This window comes from Phyllopteryx taeniolatus, chromosome 12 (assembly GCF_024500385.1).
Source record: "Phyllopteryx taeniolatus isolate TA_2022b chromosome 12, UOR_Ptae_1.2, whole genome shotgun sequence".
In the NCBI taxonomy this organism is placed as follows: domain Eukaryota; kingdom Metazoa; phylum Chordata; class Actinopteri; order Syngnathiformes; family Syngnathidae; genus Phyllopteryx; species Phyllopteryx taeniolatus.
This window is the reverse complement of record NC_084513.1, coordinates 3,109,058-3,137,023: the sequence shown is the minus strand read 5'-3', so window position 1 is coordinate 3,137,023 and position 27,966 is coordinate 3,109,058. Positions and strand designations below refer to the sequence as shown.

The 27,966-nt window shown below is 44.5% G+C and overlaps 1 protein-coding gene across 9 annotated transcripts in view; it reads right to left on the bottom strand.

Moving 5' to 3' along the window:
- The window catches only part of ttn.2 (titin, tandem duplicate 2), a 258,645-nt gene that overhangs the window by 199,001 nt on the left and 31,678 nt on the right, over positions 1-27,966 (bottom strand). For all 9 annotated transcript variants that reach the window (XM_061791839.1, XM_061791840.1, XM_061791846.1 and 6 more), the window contains exons 25-41: positions 27,452-27,718; positions 26,905-27,177; positions 25,324-25,587; positions 23,766-24,026; positions 22,671-22,931; positions 22,072-22,335; positions 20,159-20,419; positions 18,808-19,068; positions 17,514-17,774; positions 16,954-17,098; positions 16,462-16,630; positions 15,274-15,505; positions 14,624-14,908; positions 13,145-13,270; positions 12,868-13,056; positions 11,786-12,169; positions 11,136-11,186 (exon numbers count right to left, since the gene is read on the bottom strand). In XM_061791839.1, the coding sequence (XP_061647823.1) occupies positions 11,136-11,186; positions 11,786-12,169; positions 12,868-13,056; positions 13,145-13,270; positions 14,624-14,908; positions 15,274-15,505; positions 16,462-16,630; positions 16,954-17,098; positions 17,514-17,774; positions 18,808-19,068; positions 20,159-20,419; positions 22,072-22,335; positions 22,671-22,931; positions 23,766-24,026; positions 25,324-25,587; positions 26,905-27,177; positions 27,452-27,718 (3,954 nt within the window). The remainder of the gene's footprint in view (positions 1-11,135; positions 11,187-11,785; positions 12,170-12,867; positions 13,057-13,144; positions 13,271-14,623; positions 14,909-15,273; positions 15,506-16,461; positions 16,631-16,953; positions 17,099-17,513; positions 17,775-18,807; positions 19,069-20,158; positions 20,420-22,071; positions 22,336-22,670; positions 22,932-23,765; positions 24,027-25,323; positions 25,588-26,904; positions 27,178-27,451; positions 27,719-27,966) is intronic.

The following is a 27,966-nucleotide window of genomic DNA, read 5'->3' as shown; positions in this document are numbered from 1 at the left end:
CACAGACACATTCCTCTAGTAGACCTTCAGCAGCGCTGAGGTTTCAATCCATCCAACAGCATTCTGGATCAAGCAACGGTACTCACCAGCATCGCCCTGGCTGGCATTCGTAATAAGAAGGTTAAAGTGGCCTGCAGTTTTCTCCTGAATGATATACCTGCTGTCGCTGACATGCTCACCATCTTTGTACCACTCAGCCATGGGCTTTGGCGTCCCACTAACCAGACACTGCAGAAAGACCGGCGTGCCAACCGCGGCAGTCATGTCCATCAAGGGAATGACACACCTCGGGGCCATCTCAGTCACCTGGAACTGGAAGCTACACATGTTGGAGGACTTTCCCTTGAACTCCACCTTATCCTCTTTGGCGGACTCGGCAAACACGTCAAAGTTGATGCTCATGTACCGGTCTTCGCTCATTTCGCCATCCGTGTTGGCCACCAGCCGGATGGCCCGCTGAGACTCATTGGCCTCTTGCTGAAACTCAAACTCGAGTTCAATCTCCGACACCTGTTCGCTGTCCACCGCGGAGTTGCCGACCAGCAGGTCAAATTTCTGCGGCTGGACTTTGGCGCTGCCAAGAGATACGGCTGTCAACTCCCTGCCTCTGGTCTCCCCAGAGAAGTCCTTGGTACTGAGCACCACCAGTGAGGCTCGACACAGTGTCTCACCGACGACATTGACGGCACTGCAGGTGAACACGCCGCCGTCCTGTGCTGCAACGTGACAGATCTTCAGGAAATGGTTGTCGCCTTCATACGAGTGCAGGTACCGTCTGTAATTGTGGGGAATTTTTTTGTCCCCTTTGAACCAGGACACCACGGGAGATGGAATTCCCATCAGCGAGCACTCAAACACGACGGTGGAACCCTCTGAGGTTTCCACGTCGCAGATGGGATTGATGAACCTTGGAGGCATCTCGGTCACCTCGAAAGCTATTTTCAGATTTTCGTGTTCCTGTGTTACAAAGTCCACAGTGCCCTCCTCGTAAACACTCGGAATAACATCCAGGGATATAATCATACTCTTGCTGTCAGTCGTGTACTCAGGAATGGTTATGATCTTCACCTGTTTCTCAAACTCCTTTACCTCATTCTCATCTAGTTCTACCTCCAACAGGATCTCCTGGGGTGAAGGTGAGCGAGAAGAGTCGTCATTCTCCATGTCAAACTCCATCACGTGTTGATGGGTTACAGCGGGTGGGGCGAGCATGAACCTTGCTTCCTGCGACACCACCACCACGAAAGCAACGCTCCGGGCCTCACCAACATCATTGCTGGCCTGGCAGATGTACTCTCCCTGGTCGGCTTTAGTGACATGCTGAATCGTGAGGGAAATGCGGTCTCCATCTCGCTCCATATTGATCCGCTCGTCAGCCACCAGCAGGGTTTTGTTGCAGAACCATTTCACCTCAGGCGGGGGGAGGCCAAAGACTTCAGCAAGAAAGATCAGAGAGTTACTTTCATAGATCTTTTTTTTCGTGAGAGGTTTAAGGAAGGCAGGCGGGATTCCATGCACCTTCTCCTGATGGGAGACAAGACCAAGAGATACTTTACTCCTGGAAAGGAACCACTCCTCATCTACATTTACCTCAGTAGACACACTTTCCAAGCCCTCATCAGCAGGAGATGCGAGGAACTGGACGGGTGACAAAAACCTCTCGCTGGAGTCTGATGAGGGTCTTTGTGTGGGGGAGAATGGATATTCCTGAGGGGTCTTAAAACCACTTCGGGTATCAGAACTAGGAGTATGGAAGGAACTGGGAGCATTGGGGGTATGGAAGGAATTGTAAGAATTGGGGGTATGTAAGGAGCTAGGAGACTTAGGGGTGTGGAAGGTTAGCTGGGAGATCTCTGTGGATGAACTTGGGGTGTTGAAACTCTCAGTGACCTCTCCTACCTCCTCACTAACTGTGCTGCCAATCTCTATCGATATCTCAGACTCAGGGGAGAGCGGCCGTCCCCAGTCTGTTGGAGGGTTGTAGTATTCATACACAGCACCAAAGGTCACCTCCTCTTCCTCTATTAAGCCTACTGCAGGTCCTGCTTCTTCTCCAACTTCATAGACTCTGGAGTTGTGGCTCCTCGAAGCGACATGTTCAGCACTACCGATATTTGGTGGGGAAATTACTTGTTCCAGATTTTCCAGAACATCAAACCTCTCATTAGCTTTCTCACTCCCGACCACATCACCAGCAATCAAGTGGTCTGCTGGTATCACACTACCCAAGGAAGCCGGCCCACTGACAAACACACCACTATCTAGTGATGGCTCAGGGAGTGAAATGCTTTCCACCCTAAACGCCCCATTGTTACCTTCTTTCACTTCTTGTTTCAAGTCTCTCACCACATCAGTGGACTTTTCCTCAACAGCATAAATCTGCACCTCTGTATCACCTTCAGACTTCAAGGGTTCCCTTTGTTTTTCAGATTTTAGCAGTTCATGTAATCTTTCAGGTTTCTCTGCTTGGCTGGTTGGAACTGAGGTATTGACTGAAAGTCTTACTGTGGGCACTTTTTCAAACTGGAAAGGAATGAAGCCACCAGATTTGTTGAACATGTGCACCTTTCCCCCCTCATCCAGCACTCTTATTTGCCCTGCCATCAGTTGTTCGGTAAAGCCAACTTGTTTCTGGGCTGTGGGCCTGATGATCTCTGGAGACTCCTGCTCTCCCTTTACAAATTGTTTGACGGGTACCTCCTCGATGTTTGTGGATAGCTCACTGGTTTCAGAGACTTTGTCCACTGAGGTGCCAGTCTCTAGGCTCCTTGCTGAAAGAGCAGTTAGGGTTAAGCATGGCAGGTTGGTTACCATGGAAGGATCAGTATGGACACTGCCATGTTCAGGTGCGACTGGTTGCTGTAATGCATCACGAGGACTGGTCACTGTCGGTATGAACTCCACAGGAAAAAGTGGTTCCTCTTGCTGCTTCTGAAATGAAGAAGAAGCCATCGCTGGGTCTGATTCAAAGGCTTGTTTAATCTGAGACACTTTTATCACAGCAGCTGACAGTTGCAGCCCACATCCAGATATAAGTGGAGCCTCTCTGTGCACACCCGATCTGGCTCTTGGTGACACCTGAGGCGGAGCGATGTTTTTGTCCTCTGTGACATTAACAAGCTCTTCACCTGCACTGAACACGTCACAGGTGCAGGAGACCTCCCCCATCTTATTTCTCGCAACACATTTGTACATTCCAGCATCAGTCCGAGTAAAAGAGCTGATGTAGAGCTTGTGTACCTGACCATCAACATCTGCCTTGTATTTTGCCGAGGTTGTTTCAAGAGGAATATCGTCGTAAAACCATGTGACCTCTGGGGAAGGTTCACCCATGAGCACACACGCCAACACAGCCGTTCGACCCTCTGGGCAGCTGAGGCTCTCCAACTTTTTGACCACACGAGGAGCTTCAGCAAGTGTATCGAAAAAGAAAGTAAATTTGTGCTTGTCGGTCTGACCGACTCGCTTGTCTGAAGCGATCTCTATGCAGTCCTGAGGTTGATCTTCGCACTCCATCACTGCAGGTTCTGGAGTGGGAGCGTCCACTCTGATTTCCACAGGAGATGAACTGACTGGTTGAGGGGCTTGTAATGTTTCAATGCAGGCTTCTCCTCGGCTGTCATAAGGTCCCTTTCCCCTCTCAAACTGCTTTGCGACTGCCACCTTCTGTGAGACCACGTTTTTGTTTGAGAGCGCCAATGTGGCGCTGCAGGTGGATTTTCCATGCTTATTGCGTATGACACAGTTGTATGTCCCTTCATGGTCTGTGGTAGGATAGAAGATGGTCAGCGTTGACTTGTTGGACTTGACCGTGATATTGTAGTCAGGGTTGTGGCCCAAAGGGTGTCCATCCTTGAGCCATGTGACTTGTGGCAGAGGGTCGCCTCGGAACTGGCAACTCAGCTCGGACATCTGGCCGAGTCTGACTTGAAATGAGGCTATTTCTTTCACAAATATCGGACGACAGCGGTCAGTACTCAGCTCCTTAAGCATTGTGGATGCCGGAGTTGGGTAAGCACCCACTTCAGAAATGTCCTGCTCTTGGGTTCTCATCTCCATCTTTGCTACAGTTCCACATTCAGACCTGTCCTGACAGTTTTCATCTTTGACTGTTGAGAACGTCTTGTTGATCTCCTCTTTTTCCACACCCACCATATCTGTGTGTGGTTTCCTCTTCCTGTTCTCCGCAGATGTATCCATGTTACTCTCCTCCTCCAGTGCTTCTTGGATACACTGGTTGCTGGATACAGATGGCCTATACACCTCCTTACTCAGCCACTTTTCAGACTCACTTCTCTGAGGACTATGTAATGGGTAATGTATCTTGACTGATGATTCATCCTGAGGACCCCCCAATTGGGAGCAAAGTCCATAGACTTCTGGAGAGACAATGGTAGGTTGCGTGAGGGAATGTCTCTGAAATGGTGAAGCATCATAAGCATCTTCATCTTCTGTAGCAGCCATGGATTCAACCTGCCCTGGTATAAGTGAATGTTGAGGTAAAGCAGGATCCGAAGGTGGAGATGGATTGTAATCAGCACGGTAAAGAACTGAATGTTTCATGTGTGCTTTGGCTCCATCCGCAGTCACATGCTCTTCTTGAGATTTTTCTCCACAAATAGGTGAATGTTTCCATGCAGCCTTCATATGTGGAGGAGGGAGGTCATTATGGAAGGACTCAGTGGGTGGAACAAAAGCCCAGCCAGACTCCAGGTCAGCCAATTCCTCTGGTTTGACAACATCTGTTTCCCATTCAGGAAGACATTGAGCCAGAGCCTCCTCCTCTTGGCCTAAGCACTCAGTGTCCCTCTGCATTCTGGTCTCAAGGCCCTCAGTCGGCAACTGGCCAATAGGCAACCACTGCAGACCATCACCCTGCTGAACAGGACCCGAATGGCTCATGAAGAACTTCTCTTTGGATGTTTTTCCAAAGGAGGGATTCTTGCTGAGGCTCACCTCGTGTGGGGGAAGAGTTTCTGGAGCAGTCGTTCCAGTCACGCTTCTTTCGACTTCAGTGCTCCTCTCTGCCTCAAGAGGGGGATACCCATGTGTCCACTCAGAGTTTGGCTTCTGGGCCTCTTCCTGTTCCATCAGAACATCTTGTTGCCATTTCATGATGCGTTGAGCAAGGGCTTCCTCTTCACTTACAAACTGATCACACTTCTTCAGCTCTGAGATATTCTCCATTGACAGCTGAAGTTCTCGCTCCTCATTTGTTTTCTCAAACATAAACTTTTCGGATGGCAATTTTATTTTGGGGGATTTTTGTCCCTGCAGTACAGATACAGTTTCCAGTCTCCCTGTCGGTCTGTTCCCTTTGGCTGTTAGCACTGGGGGAAGGGTTCGATCCTGGTCCATTTGAGTTTCTACTTCAGTGGACCTTGGTGTTATCACTGTCATGATTCGATTTAGGGTTGGTCTATCCAGTTTGCTCTTACTTTGAGTGTAAACCCCTGGTTCCACATAGGGTGTTTCTTCGGGCTTTGCCAGCCCAGTTTCAGTTTGAGGTGGTTCCTCCTGTGTCATAGCTTGCTGCCACTTTCTGATTCTTGGGGGCAGGAGTTTTTCTACACACTGACTCTGCTCAGCGTCTAGGCTTTTCTTGTACTGTTCACTCAAGATGCCCTCGGCTGACTCAACTGTTTTTGCTGCAATTCCTCTTTCTTTCGTTTTAGGTCGTGCCTCAATTTGTACTTTGAATCGAGGTGAAATCTGTGGCTGCACAAACTGTCCTTCGTCTTCTATTTCTTCTGCTTTGACTTCAGGTAATTTAAGTGTTGAAACTGTCGCAGCATCATGATCGGTTTCCTTGGCCTTCATTCTGGGAGATTTGTGGAAACATGAGGACGCGGCTTTAGGCTCTTCATGAGTTAACTCGCTAACATCCCGCTGGTTGTAAATGTGCTCTTCTGGCTCCATATATGGTGTTTCTTCTGGCATAAGCAGGCCAACTTCAGTTTGAGATGTTTCCCTCTGTGTCATCTGTATACCTTGCTGCCACTTCCTGATTCGTAGGGCCAGGAGTTTTTCCTCACACTCAATGCGCTCAGCTTCGAGGCTCCTCTCGTACTGTTCCCTCAAGGACACTCCCGACCATTTGTTCTTGGCTGTTTCAACTGTTTTTGATGCCTCTTCTCTACCTTTAGTTTTGGGACGTGCCTCCATTTGTACTGCGACTCGAGGTGACGTCTGCGGTCGCACAAGCAGGCCATTGTCTTCTATTTCCTCTGCAATGACTTCTACTATTTTATTTGTTGAAACTGTTGAATCAGTTTCCTTGGCCTTCAATCTAGGAGATTTGTGGAACCATGAGGACGTGGCTTTGGGCTCTTCATGAGTTACCTCGCTCTCTTCCTGGTGGGTGGAAATATGCTCATCTGGCTCCATGTATGGTGTTTCTTTTGGCAAGAGCAGGCCTGTTTCTGGTTGAGATGTTTCCTCCTGTGGCATCTGTGTACCTTGATGCCGTTTCCTGATTTGTAAGGCCAGAAGTTTTTCCTCACACGCAGTATGCTCCGCTTCCAGGCTTTTCTCATACTGCTCCCTCAAGGACTCTCTAGACCATTTGTTCTCAGCTGGCAGAACTCTTTTTGCTCCCTCTTCTCTACCTTTACTACTAGGGTGCGCTTCCATTTGTACAATAACTCGGGGTGATGCCTGTGCTCGCACAAGCAGGCCCTCGTCTTCTTCCTCTGCTGTGACTTCTACCTCTGGAAATTTGTGGAAACATGGGGAAATGGCTTTGGGCTCTTCATGAGTTAGCTCCCTCTCTTCTTGTTGGGTGGAAATATGATTGTTTGGCTCCGTGTATGGTGTTTCTGCTGGTGTGAGCAGGCCAATTTCTGGTTGAGACGTTTCCTCCCGTGTCATCACCATACCTTGCTTCCACTTATTGATTTCTAGGGCCAGGAGTTTGTCCTTACACTCAACACGCTCAGCTTCCAGGCTGGCTTTTGTCCTCGGCTGGCTTCTATCCTCAGCTGGCTCAACTGTTCTTGTTGCATCTTCTCTTGGTTTAGTTTTTAAGTGTGCCTCTGTTTGTACTTTGACTTGAGGGGACACCTCTGGCCACATGAACAGTCTGTCGACTTGTATTTCTTCTGCTCTGACTTCAAGTAACTTATCTGTTGAAACTGTTGCAGTTTCAGTATCAGTTTCCCTGGCCTTCGTTCTGGGAGATTTGTGGAAACGGGACATGGCTCCGGTCCCCTCAGGAATTACCTCTCTTACGTCCTGCTGGGTGTAAATGTGCTTTTCTGGCTCCATAAATGGTGTTTCTTCTGGCATTGGCAGCTCGGTTTCCGATTGAGATGTTTCCTCATTTGTCATACCTTGCTCCCACTTCCTGATACGTAGGGACAGGAGTTTTTCCTCATGCTCAATCCGCCCAGCTTCTAGGCTCCTCTCATACTGTTCCATCAAGGAGTCTCCACACCATTTGTACTTGGCAGGCTCAACTCTTTTTTCTGCCTCTTCTCTATCCTTAGTTTTAAGGTGTTCCTCCGTTTGTGCTTTGACTTCAGGAGACACCTGTGACCGCATTAACTGTCTGTCATGTTCTATTTCTTCTGCTCTGACATCCATTTTCAGCACATCATGTGTTGAAACTACTGCAATTTTGGAATCACTTTCCTTGCCCTTCATTCTGGTAGATTTGTGCAAACGGGAAATGGCTTCTGTCTCTCCAGGAGTTCCCACTCTTACTACCTCACGGTTGTAGATATGCTCTTCTGGCTTGGTGTATGATGTTTCTTTTGGCTTTGGCAGGCCAGTTTCCCGTTGAGAAGCTTCCTCCTGTGTCATTTGTGTACCATGCTGCCGCTTCCTGATTTGTAGTTCTTCCACACGGTCAATGTGCTCAGCTTCCATTCTCCTTTTGTATTGTGACCTCCCAGCACATTTGTCCTGGGCTGGCTTTACTATTTTTGCTGCCTCTCCTTTCCCTTTACTTTTATGTTGGGCTTCAGTTTGTACTTTTACTCGAGAAGTCTTTGGCCTTGTGAACGATTCCTCGTTTTCTATTTCCTCTGCTCTGCCTTCTAATTCAGGTATTTTATGTGTTGAAACAGCTTCATGATCGATGTCCTGGGCCTTTATTCTGGCAGATTTGTGGAAACGGAAAATGGGTTTGGTCTCCTCAGGACTTACTTCTCTTACTTCCTGCTGGGTGTTAATGTGCTCTTTGGGCCCTGTGTATGGTGTCTCTCTGGGCTTTGGCATGCCAGTTTCATATTCAAATGAGTTTTCTTCTGACATCCTACTCCCTAGTGGCCATTTCCTATTCTGGGGGGCAAGACCTTTTTCCTCACGTTCCAGATTTTCTCTATCCACACTCTGATACAGATCCATAAAGGACGCCTCATTATGTTTTGTTGTTGCAGTCTGTTCCCATGCTTCAGGTGGGACGTGGTACCTGACAGACTGGACCAACTTGAGTTTTTGAGAATCTGACAGTGAAAAATCTTCTTTACCATGCTCAGTTCCTGCAGATTCCCTGTTGCCAGTGTCTATAGGGGCTTCTTCATATGCTAATGATTTATAGTACTGGGGTCCAGGGAGGTATGGGATTTTATGGAGGTATGTGGCTTCTGGGAGGTATGGGGGTTCAAGGAGATAAGTACATTCAGGGTCGTGTGGGGGTTCCTGGTGGTATATGGATTCAGGATGCTGTGTGGGTCCTTGATGGAATGTGGGTTTGGGGTGGTGTGGCGGTTCATGGCGGATTGCGGGTTCAAGTTGGTATTGAGATCTAGGGTGGTTTGGAGATTCCTGGTGGTGTGGGAGTTCCTGGTGGTATGTGGATTCAGGGTGGTGTGTGAGTTTGTGGTGGTATGTGGATTCAGGATAGTATGGGGATTCAGGGTGGTGTGGTGTTTTCGGATGGTATGTGGGTTCATGAAGTTTTGGGTCCACCTCCTCTGTCAGACACTCCACTTTGTAGTCTCCGACCCTGATGTGAAGCTCACTTATCTCTTCCTTAATCTCGTCAAAATCTCCAGTTTTTATCTGTTCAATGGTCTCAGAGTATTCGTCTGTCCGATTCTGACTTTGTGAGCTCACCATGTCAACCAGCTCACCTCTCATGATCTGAATGGCTCTGCTTCTAGACTGAGGCTCAAATGAATGTCTCAAGTGAGACTGAGGGGGTTCCTTGCTCTCGCCCTCTCCTTGACACTCCCTCAGAACCTCGGCCATGTCGAAGGCTCTCTTAAAATGTTGAACTTCCGGCAGAGAAGCAGGCTTGACCCTTAGTCTCTCCATGTAATCCGCATAGCTCAACTCACTGGCTACCGACTCTGACTCAAACTCAGAGGAAGACATGGTGGAGATAGAAAGCCTCTTTCTTTGCCGGACAGCTTTTTGTAGAGTGCTGAGTTTAGTTCGGATCTCATTGTGAAGACTTTCTGTGTCACTAAACCTTTCGCTATAGTGGTCACTGCAGCGGTCGCTAAACCTGTCACTGAAGCGAGTGCCGGTGTGCCGGTCACAGTAGATGTCACTCAATCTGTCGTTAAAGCGATTGGACCGGGCAAACATCGGCGGAGGGGACGGGGCGCGCTCTGAGGCTGTCTCCAGACGCTTAGACTCATTGTGAAACTCTTTCTCATGCGAATAAGAACCAGACTGAAAGAAGACAGTACGCACCAGAGTGGTCTTGGACCGAGACCGCGGCTGATGGACCTTTGACATTTTGTCAAACGGAGATCCTACGTACCTGAGGTCCACCCTAATCTTCCTGTCCTTCCTCTGCTCGGCCATACTGGCTATGCTCTTGTGGACCTCAGCAGAGCGGCAGACAAAGCCTAGGTAGTTGGCCGACTGTTCTTCCCTCAGCGAGACCAAAAGTGAGCCTGTGGACTCGGCAGAACCTTCTGAGTTTATTGCCATGACCTTGTAGCTGCCAGAATCCTTTTCCCTGACGCTATCAATAAGCAAACTGCTTGTGTGTACGTACATTGTGCTCTCAGTACAGATCCTACGCCTGCATGTTTTTGGTACAGACCTATTGTTATGAAACCAGAGAATAGTCGGCAGAGGGCAAGCCAAAAGTTTACACTTGAACACGACTGGCTCGCCCTCCAGGACGGACTGGAACTTGATTTTCTTAGTGAATGACGGTTTCATGTTCTCGGTCCAGGAGTTGATGGAGGAGGTCCTGCTTGAGCAGCGCTTGGCGGACACCATGCCATGGTCCAGGAAGTCCTCAGTGTCGGAGAAGGCACCCCTGAGAAGCAAAGCTCCATCTTTGCTGTCTTGAAAAAACAGCTCTGTGGAGAGAACGCAAGTACTCAGCTGGCGGTGTTAAAAAAATGACAAATGTATTTCAATGAATGATTCATGAATGATAATTATTAAATGCATGCGGTCACAATGCCAGAAAAAAATAATTGCACTCACCATATTTGTTCGAATAAACGCAAGACTTGATTCTTTTTATTAGAAACCTGCAGGAAGTTTTGATCCTTCTTCTGTGGAAATTTCTTGAAGACAAATTATTACTTAAGAGCCTTTACAAATCAGAATTCCAAGTGGGGCTGCTAAATATCACTTTCTGTTGGAATACTTCTTACCTGACTTGCAGACACAAGAATAAACGCCCTTTCCAGTCCTTGACCATAAGAGGAATGAATCGCTCCCGTGAAGTGTCCAAAAGCAGTGTTAGTGTAGAGACAGAAGCGCTAAATTTGGTGAGAAGGCGTTTATTCGAACTAATATAGTTTACTGGAGTTATTATAACTGCAAACCACAGGAGTCACATCCTCGCTATCTGCAAGCCAGGACAAGAAATATAAATTTCTGTTAAAATCAACCTTGATAGTGCATCAAATGCACGTCAGATCTGAGATCTGCCCAAAAAAAAAAAAAAAAAAACGCTTCGCAAGAACCTTCATGCCAAAAATAAAAGGAACACCTGGATGCAAATGGACATCAGTTGTCTAGAGGGGACCACGGACGTTTTCTCCCATAATGATGACATGCAAACTTTGAAAGGAACACTAGGGACGTTTCGCACTGCTCGGTGTCTGTGGATGCGGCCTCAAAACCGACCTCCACCCACAAGAGCGCCTTCAGAGCAAAGAAAAGACCAATCCAGCAATCAGGTGACTGAGCACAAATGATGAGGAACACCTTACCTTTCACCTCCTCCTCAATGGTGGCCTCGATCTCCTCTTGCTCTTGAGTCACTGTGGACAAAAGATAGTGAAATTAGATCGGGTCATAAAACCAGATTCTTAAAGGGGTGAGAAGGTGTGCAGTCAAAATAAGTAAGGTTCATGCAAAACCGTCCTGTGGGGGGAAAAGGTGGTGAAAAGCTGCATTTTTCCTTGTGAGGAGGGGCAGGGGTGAACAAGGAAGTTTCCAAAATGTTAACTAAACATAAATAATGACCAGGAGTTCTGTGGTAGGTCTTTGATAATTAGTTAGCTACCTGGATTGGGGAGGGTGGAGATGAAGGTGGGTGAACAAGGAATTTTTCCAAAAAGTTAAATGTGGACATGGCTACCAATGTGAGTGACACCAGGACTTCTGTGGTTTCTCTTTCCTGATTAATTAGTGACACTGTTTGAGGGAAGATGGAGCTAGAGAAGGCTGAACAAGTATGTTTCCCTAAAATGAGTTAAGCAGAAATGAAGAGGAACACAAGCAAGCATCTGAAGTCCAAAGGGATTCAGACCAGGACTTCTTTGGTAACTCTTTGATGATTAGTTTGTGACTTGGGTTGGGGAAAGATGGAGCTGGAGTAGGGTGAAGGAATCTTTACGCAGTCGTTTCTGGAGGTTACCTTCTTCTTCCTGGTACACTTTGGTGATGACGAGCATGGCCGAGCAGGTGGCCTCTCCTGCAGGACTGGTTGCCCTGCAGGTGTACTGGCCAGCGTGCTCCAGGAAGGCGTCAACTATGATGAGTGTGGCGGTACTCGTGACTTCGTCGTAATGGAACACAACGTTCTTGGTGGGCTGCACCGGCTGCTGGTTGTGGAACCAGCTTATCTCCGGCTTGTGGGTGCCGGACACACATGCGTGAAAGCGGGCCACCTCCCCGTGCGGCACTGAACAGCTTGTGATGGGCCGCAGGAAAACAGGTTTCTGGCTAGGGGTGGCTTTCTTTCGACTGCTGAGCGTGGTGGAGACTTGCCACTCGGCGGGAGTGTCTATTGATTTTTGACCTGAAAGGAAACATGTTGGGAGGTCTTAAGGCCAAAGTGGGCATACTTTGGTGGATTTCTACTTTCGACGAGACTGCCACGTGACCTTGTCCTTAGTTTGTAATTCATAGTTAGGCCAAATAATCACTCACCTTCTACCACCACTTCAATTTGAAAATAATCTAGGTGCAATATTCTTGCAAAATGAAAAACCACAGCGCAAAAGCAACTCACACAGCGGTTGAAAGAATACTCCTCTGAGCCCCAGCCCCTCGACTATCTTCCCTAAACATGCTCTGGCTATCATTGTTTTCTCTCATCCCAGGGAGTTGATGTTGTCTGACTTGGTCATTCTCTGAATTAATCAATCAGGAACTATCCCTCCAACCTCAAACATACGCAACAGCTTAATCTGTGAGGCAGTGTTAAGCAAAATTTGAACGTGAAGATATCACTCTTTTTTTTTAAATAAATTTAGATAGCACACTAGTAACCTTTTGCTTTTTAGTAATAACACCAAACATATTTGTTTTCTTTAAATATTTCTAAGTGGTTAGCATACAAGTATGTTGACCTACAGCATATTGAATTAGTTTTCTCATGTTTCCTAAATTCAAGGTGAAGTAGCTTCCTTCTTCCTTGCATTATTCTGCATGTGGCCCTCAGTGAAATAAAAGTTTGGACATTCCTGCTCTAGTTCTGATAAAAATAAACATTACCATCCAGTGTTAGAGTGGCAGAGCAGGATGCGGTTCCACCGGTGTTGGTGGCCACACAGGCATATTCGCCCTCGTCCTCCGGGTAAACTTTGGAGAGCTCGAGCTGACAGTTGTCGTCAAACTGAGACATCCTGAAAAATTCTGACTGCTTGATCTCCTTGTTCTTGTGGAACCAGCTGATCTTCACATCTGGACAAGGAACAACACGAAAAATAGGATTATAACTTCAGAGTTCTGTTTGTTATTGTTTCACAGTCAGCTCAGAGGAACTTCATACCGTCTCCGCGAATTCTGCACTGGAAGCGAGCTGGTTCTCCCTCAAAGGTAGAGGTGCTGTCCATGGGTGAGATGACAGTAGGTGGCGCAACAAAAGCAGCCAAGTCTGGAGAAGCCGCCTCCGACACTGTGACACAAACACAAGCTGCAAAACCATCGTTCTGTGTCTGGAGTGGACTACAGCGTTACCCCGCTTTATGGAGGTTTATCATTCGTGTGCAAATTTTCACCTATTGTGGGTGGTTCTGGAATGTATACCCAACGATAAATGGGGGTTCACTGTAAAGTAGAATCTAATATTTCTAATCTAGAGCCACAGCCTAAATTTAACTCTAACCCTTCTTTGAAACTATTACCCTGGCTTCAATACCTAATTTATAACCCTAACCCAGGCTTCAAACTAGGGCTGCACAATTATGGCGAAGATAATAATCTCGATTATTTTGGCCAATATTGTAATTACGATTATTAATCATGATTATTGCTCATGTTAGGGAAAAATATTTTTATTGCACTACTTTTTAAACAAACAATATGCAACAGTTTTTCAGTTCAAAATGAATCTTTAAATAAGAATAAATGACCCAAAAAAATTCTACTTTAGCAAGGGCTGACTGAATAAATGTGCTATTACAAAGTGCAATCACGAATTGCAACTTAATGAAAGCAAATACAGCTAACGCATAAAAGGCAATAACATTAGGGTGCAAGCACCAACTTTTCATTTTAAAATCTCCATCGTCAATATAGCAAATTGTCAAGGACAGTGCGTCTTCGTTCTTCTGCTTGACCACTGGTCAATCGTGCACGGTCACAAACTGCAAAGAACTCGACAGTTGCGATTTCCTTCTGTATTTACTCCCAGGGGGGTTTCATTGCGGTCAGGTCCGCTGAAAAGTTGAATTCAAGGCAAGCCGCTACGATTGTAAATAGTGTCTTATCGTGACATGGCTGTGTGTTGAGTTGTTTTGAGGGAACAGTAAATGTAATGTACTTCGCCAGCGTGTTGAGAGGTCCATCTTTAAAATAAAAGCTTCATATATTGCTATACATTGGACATCAATGTCATTTTAGGCTTTTATTTTGAAGTTGGCACCACAGCGCAGTGCCTGAGTTTAATGAACGATGAACCATGCGTTCACGCCCTGGTGACTGGCTGACTAGGTTGCGGGCACTGCCGTAAATAAAGCACTTTTCATATGTAGCAGTGCCCTCATTTAAGTGTAAAAAAATTACAGAGGAGCAGGCTCATTTATTTGTGGCAGCCAAAATCACGTTCACGATTAAAGTTTGATTTATTGTGCAGCCCTACTTCAAACCCTAATTTGGAGCCCTAACACTGGCTTTAAATGCTAATTTAGTTGCCTAATCCTTGTTTAATGAGAAACTTGACATGATTTCTCTATATACAGCAGATTTAGATACGGTGGGTCTGGAAAGTATCTCCCACAATAAAAGGTGGTTCACTGTATATCTCTACCTTCCACATTGAGCGTCGCGGTGCTGTTGGCGACGCCGAAGTCGTTTTTGGCCTGACAACTATAGATGGCGGCATCCTCTGGGAAAACTTCAATGAGCAGCAGGGTGTGCTCTTGGGCGTCATGCAGGAACTTGCACTTGAAGCCCGGTGACAGAGGCTGCGAGTCCTTGTACCAAAAGACCTGAGGCTGAGGGAGGCCGCTCACGACCACAGAAAAGCGAGCAGGCTTGCCAGCCTCCACAGACTGACCCTCCATGTGATGGAGGATTTGAGGCGGTTCTGGGACTGGACAAGACACAGAACACTTCAGTGATCAGGACAGGGAAAAACTGCCAGGAAGATGCTTGTCTTAACCAAACTGGAACTATCCCACAAGCCCAATTCAGACATTTTCACTCAGTTGTGTACTTTACATTTGTTGCCAGTGAGTTAAGCATTAATGGCTGTGTGTTGAGTTGTTTTGAGGGAACAGTAAATGTAAACTTTATACAAGCTGTACATTGACTATATTACATTGTATGTGTGCAAAGTGTAATTTCTTCAGTGTTGTCCCACGGAAAAATGAAATCCAATATTTACAAAAATGTGGGGCTGTGCTCACTTTTCTGATATAGTGAACGTGCAGTTTCAGCCACAATCGTTTGACTTACTGTTAACTCTCAGGCTCATGGTGCTTCTGTTCTTTCCGGCAATAAAGGTGTAATCGCCGGCATCACTCCTGAAGGTTTCTGAGATGGTGAGCCGGTGGAGCCTCCTGATAATGGCGTAGCTGAAGCGCTCCTCCACCGAGAACTGCATCTCCACGCCGTTTCTCAGCCAACGGCCTTCTACGTCGTCCTCGTTAACCTCAAACTCAAATGTTGCCCTGTGTTTTTCCAGAACCTATGCAAGAGAACGACAGGGTTTAGGTTTCCTGGCATCTGGTGGTGAAAAACATAATAAACTAGCAAATGCACCAATGTTTAATGGGAGATGGACAAACAGTGAATTAAAATGAAAGAGGTGCATTTCTAAAATGTCTCCATTAAGTTAGAAATTTCGAAATTTGGAAAATGTGGAATACTGAAAAATGTGGGAATTTGGGCACTGTGATGAATAGCTCCCAAGATGTCCTGAATGAACTGAAGTTGGAATCTTTTGAATCAGTCAAGAAATGTAGAAGGAGGGGGTAAATGTGTAAAATATCTCTTAGTGTGAATTTTATTCAGGAATGTTATAAATAACGGGCGGCATGGCACTGATGAGGACACCTGCCTCACAGTTCTGAGGACCCAGGTTCAAACCCGGCCTCGCCTGTGTTCTCCCCGTGCCAGCGTGGGTTTTCACCAGGTACTCTGGTTTCCTCCCACATCCCAAAAACATGCATGGTAGCTTAACCAAAGACTCTAAATTGCCATAGTTGTGAATGTGAGCGCAAATTGTTGTTTATATGTGCCTTGTGATTGACTGGCGACCAGTTCAGGGTGTATCCTCCAGCACGCCCGCAACCCTAGTGAGGATAAGCGGTATGGAAAATGAATGCATGAATGTTATAAATAACTGTAGTCCTGAATGAGCTGAACAGTTTGAAGTTGGAGTGTTTTGAATCAATCAAGAAATCTGTCAAGGATGAGGTAATGTATAGGTAAAAAATCTTATCAAAAATCTCATTCACTTCAATGTTTGAAATGAGAAAAAATGGGAATTTTCACAACACATCTTGAATTTTGCAAATCTTTTGAAGTTGGAATCAATTAGAGAAATGTGGAACGAGTTGCATGTGGAAATAATGAATGGAATAATAATAAAACTAGAGAATAAAATATGTAGAAATGGTGTTCAGAATTGTAAAAAGTTACCGTGATGTGTCGCTGAGCCGGCTCTGAGATGCGGATGTCTCGTCCTTCCACAGTGAGTCGGGCCTTGGACACGCTGGAGCCGGCCACCACAGAAAACTCTCCGGCGTCAGACATGCGCACGGTCTGGATCATGAGGCGGTGGACGTACTTCTCAGCCGTCACCACAAACCTGGAGCACCACAGCGGGACCTTCAGCTCCTGCTCTTTTGCCAGCCTTCACAATCTCTCAATATCTGCAGTTTATTTTTTTTTTTGACCGAGAGTCAGCTGCCTGTTGTAGCAGCTCCAACTCCCTTGCTCCTTTGTTTTTTTCCTCTTTTACCATTTTACTACCTATTTATATATATATATATATATATATATATATATATATATATATATATATATATATATATATATATATATATATTATTGTTATGCCGCTTTATACTGGAACGATACCTCAATTTCCCTTCTGTGGATTATTAAATGACCTTATTTGTCTTGTCTTACCTCTCCTCGGACATGTCGAGCTCCAGGCCGTCCTTCATCCACATGACCTGGATGTTGGGCTCGGACACCTCACACTCAAATATGGCCTTCTTCTTCTCAGTGATCTTGATGTCTTTGATTTTCTTGGTGAACTCGATGACACGAGCTGAGCGGAGGAAAGCCACAGACATCAGTCTTCATCACAGGTGGCAAAAGTACTCACACTCTTTTTTGCAGTACGTACAAGTAGTAATTGTTTTTTAAAAAAAGAAAAAAAAAACAGCGGTGGCAGGTAACCAAGGAAAAATACTTTGTTACTGTACTCAAGCAGATTTTTTTAGGTATCTATACTTCACTTTATTTTTCTGGTAACTTTTTACTTTTAGGTAAGTAGTAGAAAGCACAGATATCGGTTTTGAAATGTAGGGAGTAAAAATAAAAGTTCAGCAAAATAAATACTCTGGTCGAGACGCAACAGATAGACAGATGACTGGATGGGTAGATAGCTAAATAGCTAGCTGGCTGGATGGATGGATGGATACATAGATAGACAGACAGACAGATACTGTAGGATGCAATACCTTCGACAAACAGGTTTGCGGCGCTGGCTGCAGATCCAGCCACAAACTGGTACTCTCCTCCATCTCCGAAGTGAACGTTCCGGATGGTCAGCGAATGAGTCAGCTGCCGGCTTCGGACCTGGCATCTCTCAGAAGACTTGATCTCCACGCCGTTCTTCAGCCACTTGTAGGTGATGCCCTCATAGTTGACGGTGACCTCGAAGGTGATGGTGTCCCGCTCCTGAGCGTTCAGGTCTTTCAGCATGGAGGTGACAAGGACGGCTAGACACAGAGACCAATCGTTTGGTTAGTTAACATTTGGACCAGGGCTGACAAACTGTCAAGCTCTTTCTGAAACGCCCCAAGGCCTGGTGCACACAAGGATTTTTCAAATCTTAAAAGATTGCTTGTTACAGAGTCCACACATGGAGATCAAAACTCAGGCATTTGACAGTTTTGGTCATACTGGGTGTGGTGTGCTCTGATAATCTCAACACACAACATCACACACACAAAGATTCTGTTCCACCGCCGATCTTGAATCCAGTCCTCAAAGAAAGAAATCTCACCTGATCAAACGTGAGCGAACAAAAATGAAAAAGAAACACAAACAGATATGTTGCGCCAATGTTTCCTGAATATTTCCAAAGTGACCCTACGCACAAGTGTTGCAGAATGGTAACGTCGTCATTAAAAGAACTCGCTTTGGAAAACACTTTTTGCTGTCTGGTGAAGTCCCTTATACAAAATACGACATCGGGTAGGACAGGCCGCTTCCTGATTCGTTAGTCAGGTGACAGGTCGCTTCTTGATTAACTACATTCTGTTTCACGTCACAATTCACAGAGTCAGGACTCGGAATAATAACCTGTCTTTCCCCAGACTTTGTATTTAAGATTGTCATCCCGACCGGTTTGGCCTCTGTTATTGGGACAAATCCACTCTTGTAACACCTCAGACCACATGATCATCTTATAGGCTCATCCTATAAGACATAAGATCTGTCTGGCGTTTGTCATCTTTGGTCGGGAAGGGGCAAAATTAGGACCAAACCAGCCCCATTATCTTGATGTGTGTACCAGGCCTACGATGCCTAAAGATGGTGCTCAAGACCTGATTTAGCACAACTATTACTCAATTTATGTCAAGAAATTATTTGATGAGTGAAAAAATGCTTGCGATATCAGTGTTTGGAAAAAAATGGCAATTTCGGTTGAGATTGTCTGCCAAAATGAAAAGAACCATCACATTTATGCAAAAAAAACCATGAGGACAGATGTGGCGGTTTGAAAGCTTAAGCGAGTTTGGCTCTTACGGCTGACAGTGAGCGTGGCGGACACACGGTCATTCCCGCACACAAAGGTGTACTCGGCTGAGTCGACCCTGCTGGTGTTCATGATCTTCAGCTGGTGGAGTTTGCCCTGCACCACGATGCGGAACTTCTCGCTCATTTCAATCTCCACGCCGTTTTTCAGCCAGGTGGACGGCACGTTGAAGTGGGACACTTCACACTCGAAGGTGGCCAACTGGGTCTCGGCCACCGTCAGGCTCTTCAGGGGTTTCGTCACGCGAAGAGCTGAAAATACAAATGGAAAAGAAATTGGAGAGTAAGTGTTTAATGGCCCCTCGGATCCTCTCGGAGACGCTATATCTTAACATATATGCATTTGCTGTTAATTTGGTGGAGTCGCTGAACCAGAGACAAAAAGAATTTTTTAAGACATTAGATCTTATACGAATCTTATCAAGTCACTTCAGACTAGTTACATTGGGAGAATTATTTTGTCCCTAAAAAACATTGGCAGATTTTTTTCACTTAAGACATTTTGTTCCTAAAAAGGTTGGCAGATCTTTTTTCGCTGAAAGCAAGACAAATCTGCCAACTTTTTTTAGGGACAAAATGCACAGGGAGAACACGCAAACTCCACACAGGCGAGGCCGGATTGAAACCTTAGAACTGTGAGGCAGATGTGGTGCTGTGCAAAAATGAAAATTTGATCTAATTTTCTAATCAGATTTATTTTTCCACTGAAAACAAGACATTTTGTCCCCCCCAAAAAAGTGAAAAAAAAATCTGCCAGTGGAACTGGCATTGACTTGATAGGATTCTTATAATAAGATCTATCTTAAAACAAGTCTTTTTGTCTTGCTGAAAATTCAGAAAAAAGTCAAAACTATCTTAAAATAAGTACAGTAAGATGTTTTCACGAGGTAAGATTTGCGTTTTGGCAGTGTTCTAAACTGATGAATCATCCCTATTTTTTAGCTCTTGGTCAATGAAAAGCTCTGATATGACTGTAACGCATCTTCATAGAAATCTGAATAAAATAGAATGTCAAATTTAATTTGAGTACAAACTGCATATTCTTTCAAGAATTGTCCTTTTTCCTTTTTAGAGATTCATGGTGTCTTTTCAAGAATAAAAGGCAAATATTTCAAGGATGAAGATGTATATTTTAAATCCACTTATTAAAAATACGACTTTATTTCCTTGAGCTTTGACTCAAAATATTATGACTTTATCTTGGAAAAATCTGACTTTATTCTCACAAGCTAATGACTGCTTTTATCCAGACAAAAAGCATATTTGTTCTTATCAGATTTACCAGTGACTTTCTTCTCATAACGTTCCAACTTTTTTCACCCCTCCAAATATGAATTTGTACCTTGTACGGTGAGGTTGGCGCTGCACTGGAGGTGTCCCACCACAGCCATGTACTCTCCTTGGCTGCCGCTCTCCACGTTCTGCAGAACCAGTTTGTGGGCCTTGCGCTCCGCCAGGATCTTGCACGAGTCGCTGGGCTTCAGCTCGGTGCCATTGAACATCCAGCGGACCGGGATGTCGTCGTGGGACAGGCTCATCTCGAAGGATGCCGTGCCGCCCACCAGAGATGTCACATCCTTCATCTTCTTCACGATCTTGATGGCTGCGTGCAAACGTCACAGAGTAGCACAATTAGATCTTACACAGTGCATTTTGTACGCGGACCTTGAGTGGGGACTTAATCCAACGCTTAATAGTGCCACTGTGACATCGCAATTGTACAAACATTCAATACTACAAAAATGGGCAATATAACGGCAGGCAACTGTGCCACTGATATCATATGGAGAACTTCATTATCATTATTTGTCTAATGATATGGGGAAAACAAAAATTTAAATCAATACATCATTCCCACCAGGGATGCTGATTAGTAAATGTAATCATGTATACAGATTGTGTTGCTAATCGAAGTTGGCTGTAACAAGTTTTACAATGACATCATGTGAGGATAAATTTGAAATGTGATTGGCTAAAAAAACACTCCCATCGCTAATCTGGTTGACATTCCATTGGCCAGCATGACACGTAGTATCTTTGGATTGGTGCTGTGCTTATCCTCACACGGGTATGCTGCAGCCTATCCCAGCTACAACCATTCACACTCACATTCACACCTATGGGCAATTTAGAGTCTTCAATCAACCTACAAGGCACAGTGGAAGACTGGTTAGCACATCTGCCTCACAGTTCTGGGGATCGGATGTTTTGGGATGTGGGAGGAAACAGGAGTACCCGGAGAAAACCCACGCAGGCACAGGGAGAACATGCAAACTACACACAGACAAGGCCGGATTTGAACCCTGGTCCTCAGAACTGTGACGCTGTGATGTGCTAACCAGTCGCCCACCATGCCGCTTTCTTGACAGTCTCCGGTAAATTGCCATGGGTAGTTAAGCTATAGAATATTGGAAATATTTCAAATTGGAAACTTTCCATGGAAATTCTGATAATTAAGTGGGAATTGAGGGTCATTCAATGGAAAGGTAAAAATATAAACATTTTGTTTTGTCATAAGCAGACAACCTTGCAAAATAGCTCTCCTTGCCCACATTCGAGTAGTACACTACCTTAGTTGCTCCATTTTTTTCCCACTTCACTCAAGCAGCAGCGTATGCGAAGTTCACTCATACATTAAATTTGGGCTGTCTTGCAACAGAAGAAATAAAATCAACCAAGCGATGGCTAGTAACTCGGAAAACCTGTTAAATTGGTGAACATGTAAGTCAATTTACCACTGTATTTGAACTGATCTGTTTTAGTCAGAATTATGTTCTCCCCAACTATATTAGTTGAGAAAAATAAGTTCTGAGCCATCCTTCAATTTGTAAATTTCTGGTTTATTTACATCCCAAAATTCCTATTAACTCTCATGGGAAGTTTCAAACTTTGGAATTTCACATAATTTTGAAAACCTCCTTTTATCTTTATGTTGCCTTTGTTTAACCAGGTCGGTCCCGTTGAGACACAAAGATCTTTTTTTCTATCAGGAGAAAACCCACTCCTGATAGAAAACACACAAAGATAGTGTTTCTTTTATTGCGTTGTTTTTTTTTTTATTTTTTTTTTATTATGTCTTACTTTTAGACTTTTACTTGGGTTTTATTCTCACTGTAAGCGGTTCGGAAAATGGATGGAGGTTATTATCATTGTGTACCTTGTTCTTTGTGTGCTCCTGCAGTAACACCAAATTCCCTTTAAGGACAATAAAGAGATTCTGATTCAGAAGCTTAAAATTAACGTTGTGCCACTCACTCTCCACGTTGAGCCGAGCGCTCGCTGTCAGCTTTCCCAGTTTGAAAGAGTAAATGTTCTCATCTGGCGCGCTGCAGTTTTTGATCTTGAGCGTGTGGACTGCGCCATCAGACGTGATGCAGTACTTGTCATCGTCCTGTAGTTCCACGCCGTTTCGGACCCACTGAGCGCCTTTGACATCATCGTGTGTCAACTCCAGTGTGAAGAGCGCCTCCTGGGTTTCCGTCACAGTCTGGTTTCGCAGAGTCTTCTTGATCTTCACCGCTGCAACGGAAACACACCAAAGTTCGAGGCAGGTCAGCACCATAAGCACAGATATGTCCATATTATAATTAACTAGACTCATCAGGTATCTGTATTTTACGTGTTTTTTTGAATTTGTCAAAAGAGGCTTTTTACTTTATTCGGTCTGAGTACTTTTGCCAGCTCAGTCTCAACTCTGTACTTAATGTATCTGTACTTCTACTTAAAGTACAGAGTGTGAATACTTTTACTTAACTACAGGAGTTGAATTAGTAGTTCCACTTTTACCAGAATGATTTTTACACAAGTAGCTATTTGTACTTGAACCATAATACAAGCTGTGAGTTAAAACCTACCCTCCACCCGGAGGTTGGCTGAAGTTTTGGAGTTGGCCACTTGGTATGTATACTCAGCCACATCCTGTGGGCGAGTGATGACGATGACAAGGCGTCGGACGGCTTCCTTTGTCACGCTCTTCACGTTGTCGTTGAAGTCCAGCGGCTTGCCGTCCTTCAGCCACTTGCCCTCGGCGTCGGCGTTGGCCACTTGGCACTCCAGTTCGGCCGTCTGAGACTCGACCACTGTCACATCCGTCAGAGGACGGATGATGGCGCCGCCTGATGCAAGTACAAGGAAGCAGGGGTTTGGGTTTCGCACCTGCACAGGCTCCCAAAGGAAACTAGAGAATGCATTTTGTGTAGAAATTGCAAGTGAATGCGGAAGAGCTGATGATGAACTGAAACGCTGTGGAATACATTTAATTGTTGAAAGGTAGAATGTGAGACTTGAAATTGGAATTTGGTGGAAAGAGAAGGTCAATGTGTAAAATATCTCTTCATTTGGGAATTGGATTGTGAAAACTTTGGGAATGAGACAAATACTTTATAAATGGCCTGAATGAGCTCAACAATTGAAAGGCAAATAATGTAAAATGTTGTCATGGAAAATGTAGAATAATGAAAAATGTGGGAAATTGGGCTACGTGATAAATAATACCCAGGCTGTCTTGATTAACCAAAACACTTTCAAGTTGGAGAACTGTCAAATGAGGTCTAATTATAATTGAAGAAAATGTGGGAATTTTGAGAATGTTTTGGAATAGTTCCATAAATGTCCTAAATGAAATTAACATTTTGAACTTGGAAAGGTTTAAATCAGAAAATGTGGAAATAGGAGGTATATGTCAAATATCTCTTAATTTGGGAATTTTGTCAAGGATATAACTTTTATAAATTACTCTGTACTTGTTTAATACAACTACTCTCCAAAAATGAAAAAATAAAAAAGGGGTGTCAAATTATTGCGTTCGAAGGTCTAACTCAAGTCAAACTTATCAGAGATCTAACTTAACTAAAACCCACTGCTGGCCTAACTAACCAAAACCAACCTACCAGAATTCTAATTTAACTAAAACCTACCAGAGACTTTAATTTACAGGAAGTAAAACCTACCAGAGACCGTGAGCTTTGCACTGGACGTCTTCTGTCCAGCATGGAAACCGTACTGTCCCTCCTCGTCCTTCATGGTGTCGATGACAGTTAGAGAGTGGGTCTTGTCTTTTGACTCCATCTTGTACTTGGGACCAGGTTTAAGGTCCTGGTTCCTGAAGGTCCAGACCGGGTCGATACCGGCGTGCGACAATTGAACTTGGAAAGTGACGTTTTGGGACTCGGAGCACACTTTGTCCTCCATGTGTTTGACAATTTGAACGGCTGCAGATGACCACCACAATAACGTGTCAATAAAAATTACTTGTGTAGATTGTCAGTCATGCAGGTCATGGTCATCCACAAAGGTTGAATGGAGGCACTTGGACTCTTCTTGGCTGTTGAAGACCTTTCACCTTCACCACTGAAGAAGCCTTTTGGACAGGCCTGTTACTACTGTATTCGTTTGTTGTAGCGCTGTCACGCTGCATCGTTTGCACAATTGAATTCAAGTTGATCAGTTTTAACTGTACTATTGGGCACTTTTTATTGTTTAAAGACTTGGTACTTTGTTAATAGCTGTTGGAAGGACCCCCGAAACCAGAGACCCAACTTGACTGAAACCTACCAGAGACCTAACTTAACAGATACCTCCTGGGGACCTAACTTAACTAAAACCTACCGGGGACCTAATTTAACTAAAACCTTCCAGAGACCTAACTGAACTAAATCCTTCCGGAACCTAACTTAACTAACATCCACCAGAAACCTAACTTAATTAATACCTTCCGGAGATCTAACTTAACTAAAACCTACTGGAGACCTAACTTCAGTAAAGCCTTCTGGAGAACTAAACTAACTAAAATCTACCAGAGATCTAACTAAATAAAACCTACCGGAGACCTAACTTTACTAAAACCTTCCAGAGACCTGACCTACCAGAGACCTAACTTAATAAAAGAGCCCTCCCTTAACTAAAGCCTTCCGAAGACATAACTGAAACGTACCGGAGACGCAACTTAAATTAACTAAAACCTACCGAAGATGTAACTTACATTAACTAAATCCTACCAGAAACCTAACTGAATGACTCCGTACTTTGTACATTTGTACATTTGTGTTTATGTCCTAAATGTATATTTTGTTATACATTGAACACTTTTCCGTAATTAACCCATTTTTCAGTGAATAACTGGTGATTGGTTAAAAAAAAAAAAAAAAATATTGACCTACAAATATGCAGGTGCTCACTTTCGTGTCATTTTTTGCAAAAGTACTAGAGTGACTCCAACTACTGAAAACATATTCCTTTTGTGTTTTTATCAAACATGTACAATAAAGAGGACTTGAATTCTATGATTTAGCTGTTTTTCTTAATAACTACAATACTGTATAAATTATATATCATCACTTGATGGATTGTTTTAACGTGTTTAATAAACTAAAGTTCAATGTCATTCCTCCATTGTTCTGTATGCAGCCCTGAGAGGAATAGTTTGGAGACCCAAAGGTGAAATGTCTTTAACAAACAAGAAGTTGCCACCATTCAACATTTGAAGGAGATGTAATAAGTTTTTCTTACATTCCACGGTGAGGGTGCAGCTGGTGGAGACCTTCCCTACCACCAGCTTGTAGTTTCCTTTGTCTGAGGCGAAGGTTCGGCTGAAGACAAGTCTCTGCTTGGCTCCCTTGGCCACAACCTGGACCCGCTCACTGGCTGTCACAGGCTTGTCGTCGTGGTACCATTTGACTGAGCCCACGTTCTGAGCAGAGATCTTGGCTTCCAAAACCGCCTTTGTGCCTTCAACGGAAGTCACGTCTTTCAGCGGTGCCACGATCTCAATGGCTGCAAAGACAAAAATAGTCACGATCCGAAGACACGGGCACACGAGTCAGTCAAGTTCGAGGTCTGTGTTGGGAATCATTCACCCGTTCAGTACTCCATAATCTCTATCTAGTGTTCCACCACTATATTGTGGTTCGTTGTTACACTCCTGTTATAGCGTGAATTTTGATCTGATTGTTTTTTTCAGTATATGAGCAAGTCCCAATTTAGAGTTGGGCGCCTTCAGTGTAGTGCGACATACGACAACATGCCAGGTATTTTGTGAGTCCTCTCACTCACTCACTCAGTTACCGTGCTACCGACCTTCTTAATTTATTTACTCATTCACGCACTCACCTTCCTACCTGTTTAATTGAATTACTCACTTACCCACCCACTTACTTAATTTACTTACCTATCTACTTTGTTTATTTAAAGGTCCCATCAATCCATTCGCAACACCGTTTGTCGTGTTTAGGGTCGCGGGGTGCTGAAACCTATCCCAGCCGACTTTGGGCGAAAGGCGGACTACACGCTGAACTGGTCGCCAGTCAGTCGCAGAGCACATATAGACATGGACAACCATTCACAATCATATTCTCACCGGCACTGAGTGGGAACTGAACCCACGCTTTCTGCACCAAAGTCAGGTGAGTGTACCACTACACCATCAGTGACTTATTTAAAGGTCCCGTATTTTGTTTATTTAGACCTCCATAGAGTGACTCTCTAACATGGACTTAGTATAAAACTGTCAATTCCATTTTTAAAAAAAACACCTCTGTTTTGTCACACGACTCTCCAAAAAAGGCCCCTCTGACAGCTACTTCTGTTTGACCCAGTTTTGCATCCGCTTTGTCCCTATTTGGCTAAGACTGCCCCCTTTCCTCTGATTGTTTGCCTCCATGTAGAAGAACCACTTTTGAGAGCACCAGTGTTTGTTGTGTTGACAGTGCTGGCTCGGGAGCGGAAAGGGAAGGCGGAGATCTTTGCTATTGACTTAGATAAGCTCAAGAAATTCGAATGACCGTATTTCAGGTCACTCGGCAGAAAAACATCTGCGACTCAGTAATGCGTGGACGAATTTAATTCATTTTTCACATGTTTACTGAGGCACCATAGAGACAATGTTACATCCCAAATACTAGAAAAAGTTGGTTTGGCAAAATATGTCTTACTTATTTACTTCCCACCTGTTTAATTCAATTAATTACCTACCTACTTATTTACTTAACTTACTGTACTTCATTTACTCACTGACTCACTCCCTCCTTACATAAGGTACTTCTGTGGTGGATTTGGAACACAGCCTCTGAGATGTTTGAGAAGTGGCCTTACTTTGAACGTTGAGTTTGCAGGAAGTGGTGATGTAGTGGCTGGGAACTTCGAAGGAATATAAAGCGGCGTCTTCAGAACCAGCGTTCTCCAGCAGGAGCTTGTGGACGGCTTTGTCGATGACCATGTGGACGCGGTCCGAGGCGGAGACGGCCTGGCCGCCCTTCATCCAGGTTCCCTCCACGTTCTCCTGAGAGAACCTGACCTCCAGCTGAGCTATGTCACCCTCACAGACAGTCAGATCGGCCAGAGGCTGAATCAGGGTCACTGGACGCACTGGAATCACAAACCCCGTTAAAACACAATTTAGACTACAGCCACCAATCTAAATGACGCGTTTCAACGCATAACCCTATGGAAAGCCATTTAAGCATTTTTTTCCATATCCTTGATATTCAGCTTAAGGTCCATTTAGACAGTTCTTGGTCCTTGCAAGTACGACAATTTTGTCATGTTTTGACATGTTAACAGTGAGACAAAACTGCACTAGTTGACAACTGCCTGCTAATAGAACTATTTTTTTCAAAGCCCTGGTGTAAACGCTCCTTACATTTCATCCTCAGTGAGGCACTGGTCTTCAGGTCTCCACATACAAAGGTGTACTTCCCCTGGTCCTCCTTATTGACGTCCTTCACAGTCAGGGTGTGTCTTCCCCGCCGAGAGGACAGGACATGCTTACTACTGTGAGACAGCTGCTTTTCACCGAAGAACCAGCTTCCCTCAACGTCCTCACGAGACAATTCGACCTCAAACTCTCCGGAGTAGGTCTCGGGAACCTCAGTGTTTTCCAGAGGTTTGATGAGCTCCAGCGCAGCACCTGAAGTCATAGACAAACACACATCAGACAATCAGCCAAACAGGACAGGCTAAAAATAAAAAACAAAACTCCAATCTAATGAATTTAACACTGCATAAATTGGGCTTAAAATAATAATTAAAAAAATGAAGTGATTAATATATTACTTAATTTAAGATACATCATCTGCCAAAACATCATGAAATTTTTACTGGGCATTAAATATTAAACCAAAAAAATAAAATCTAGCCAAAATTTACAACAAAGAA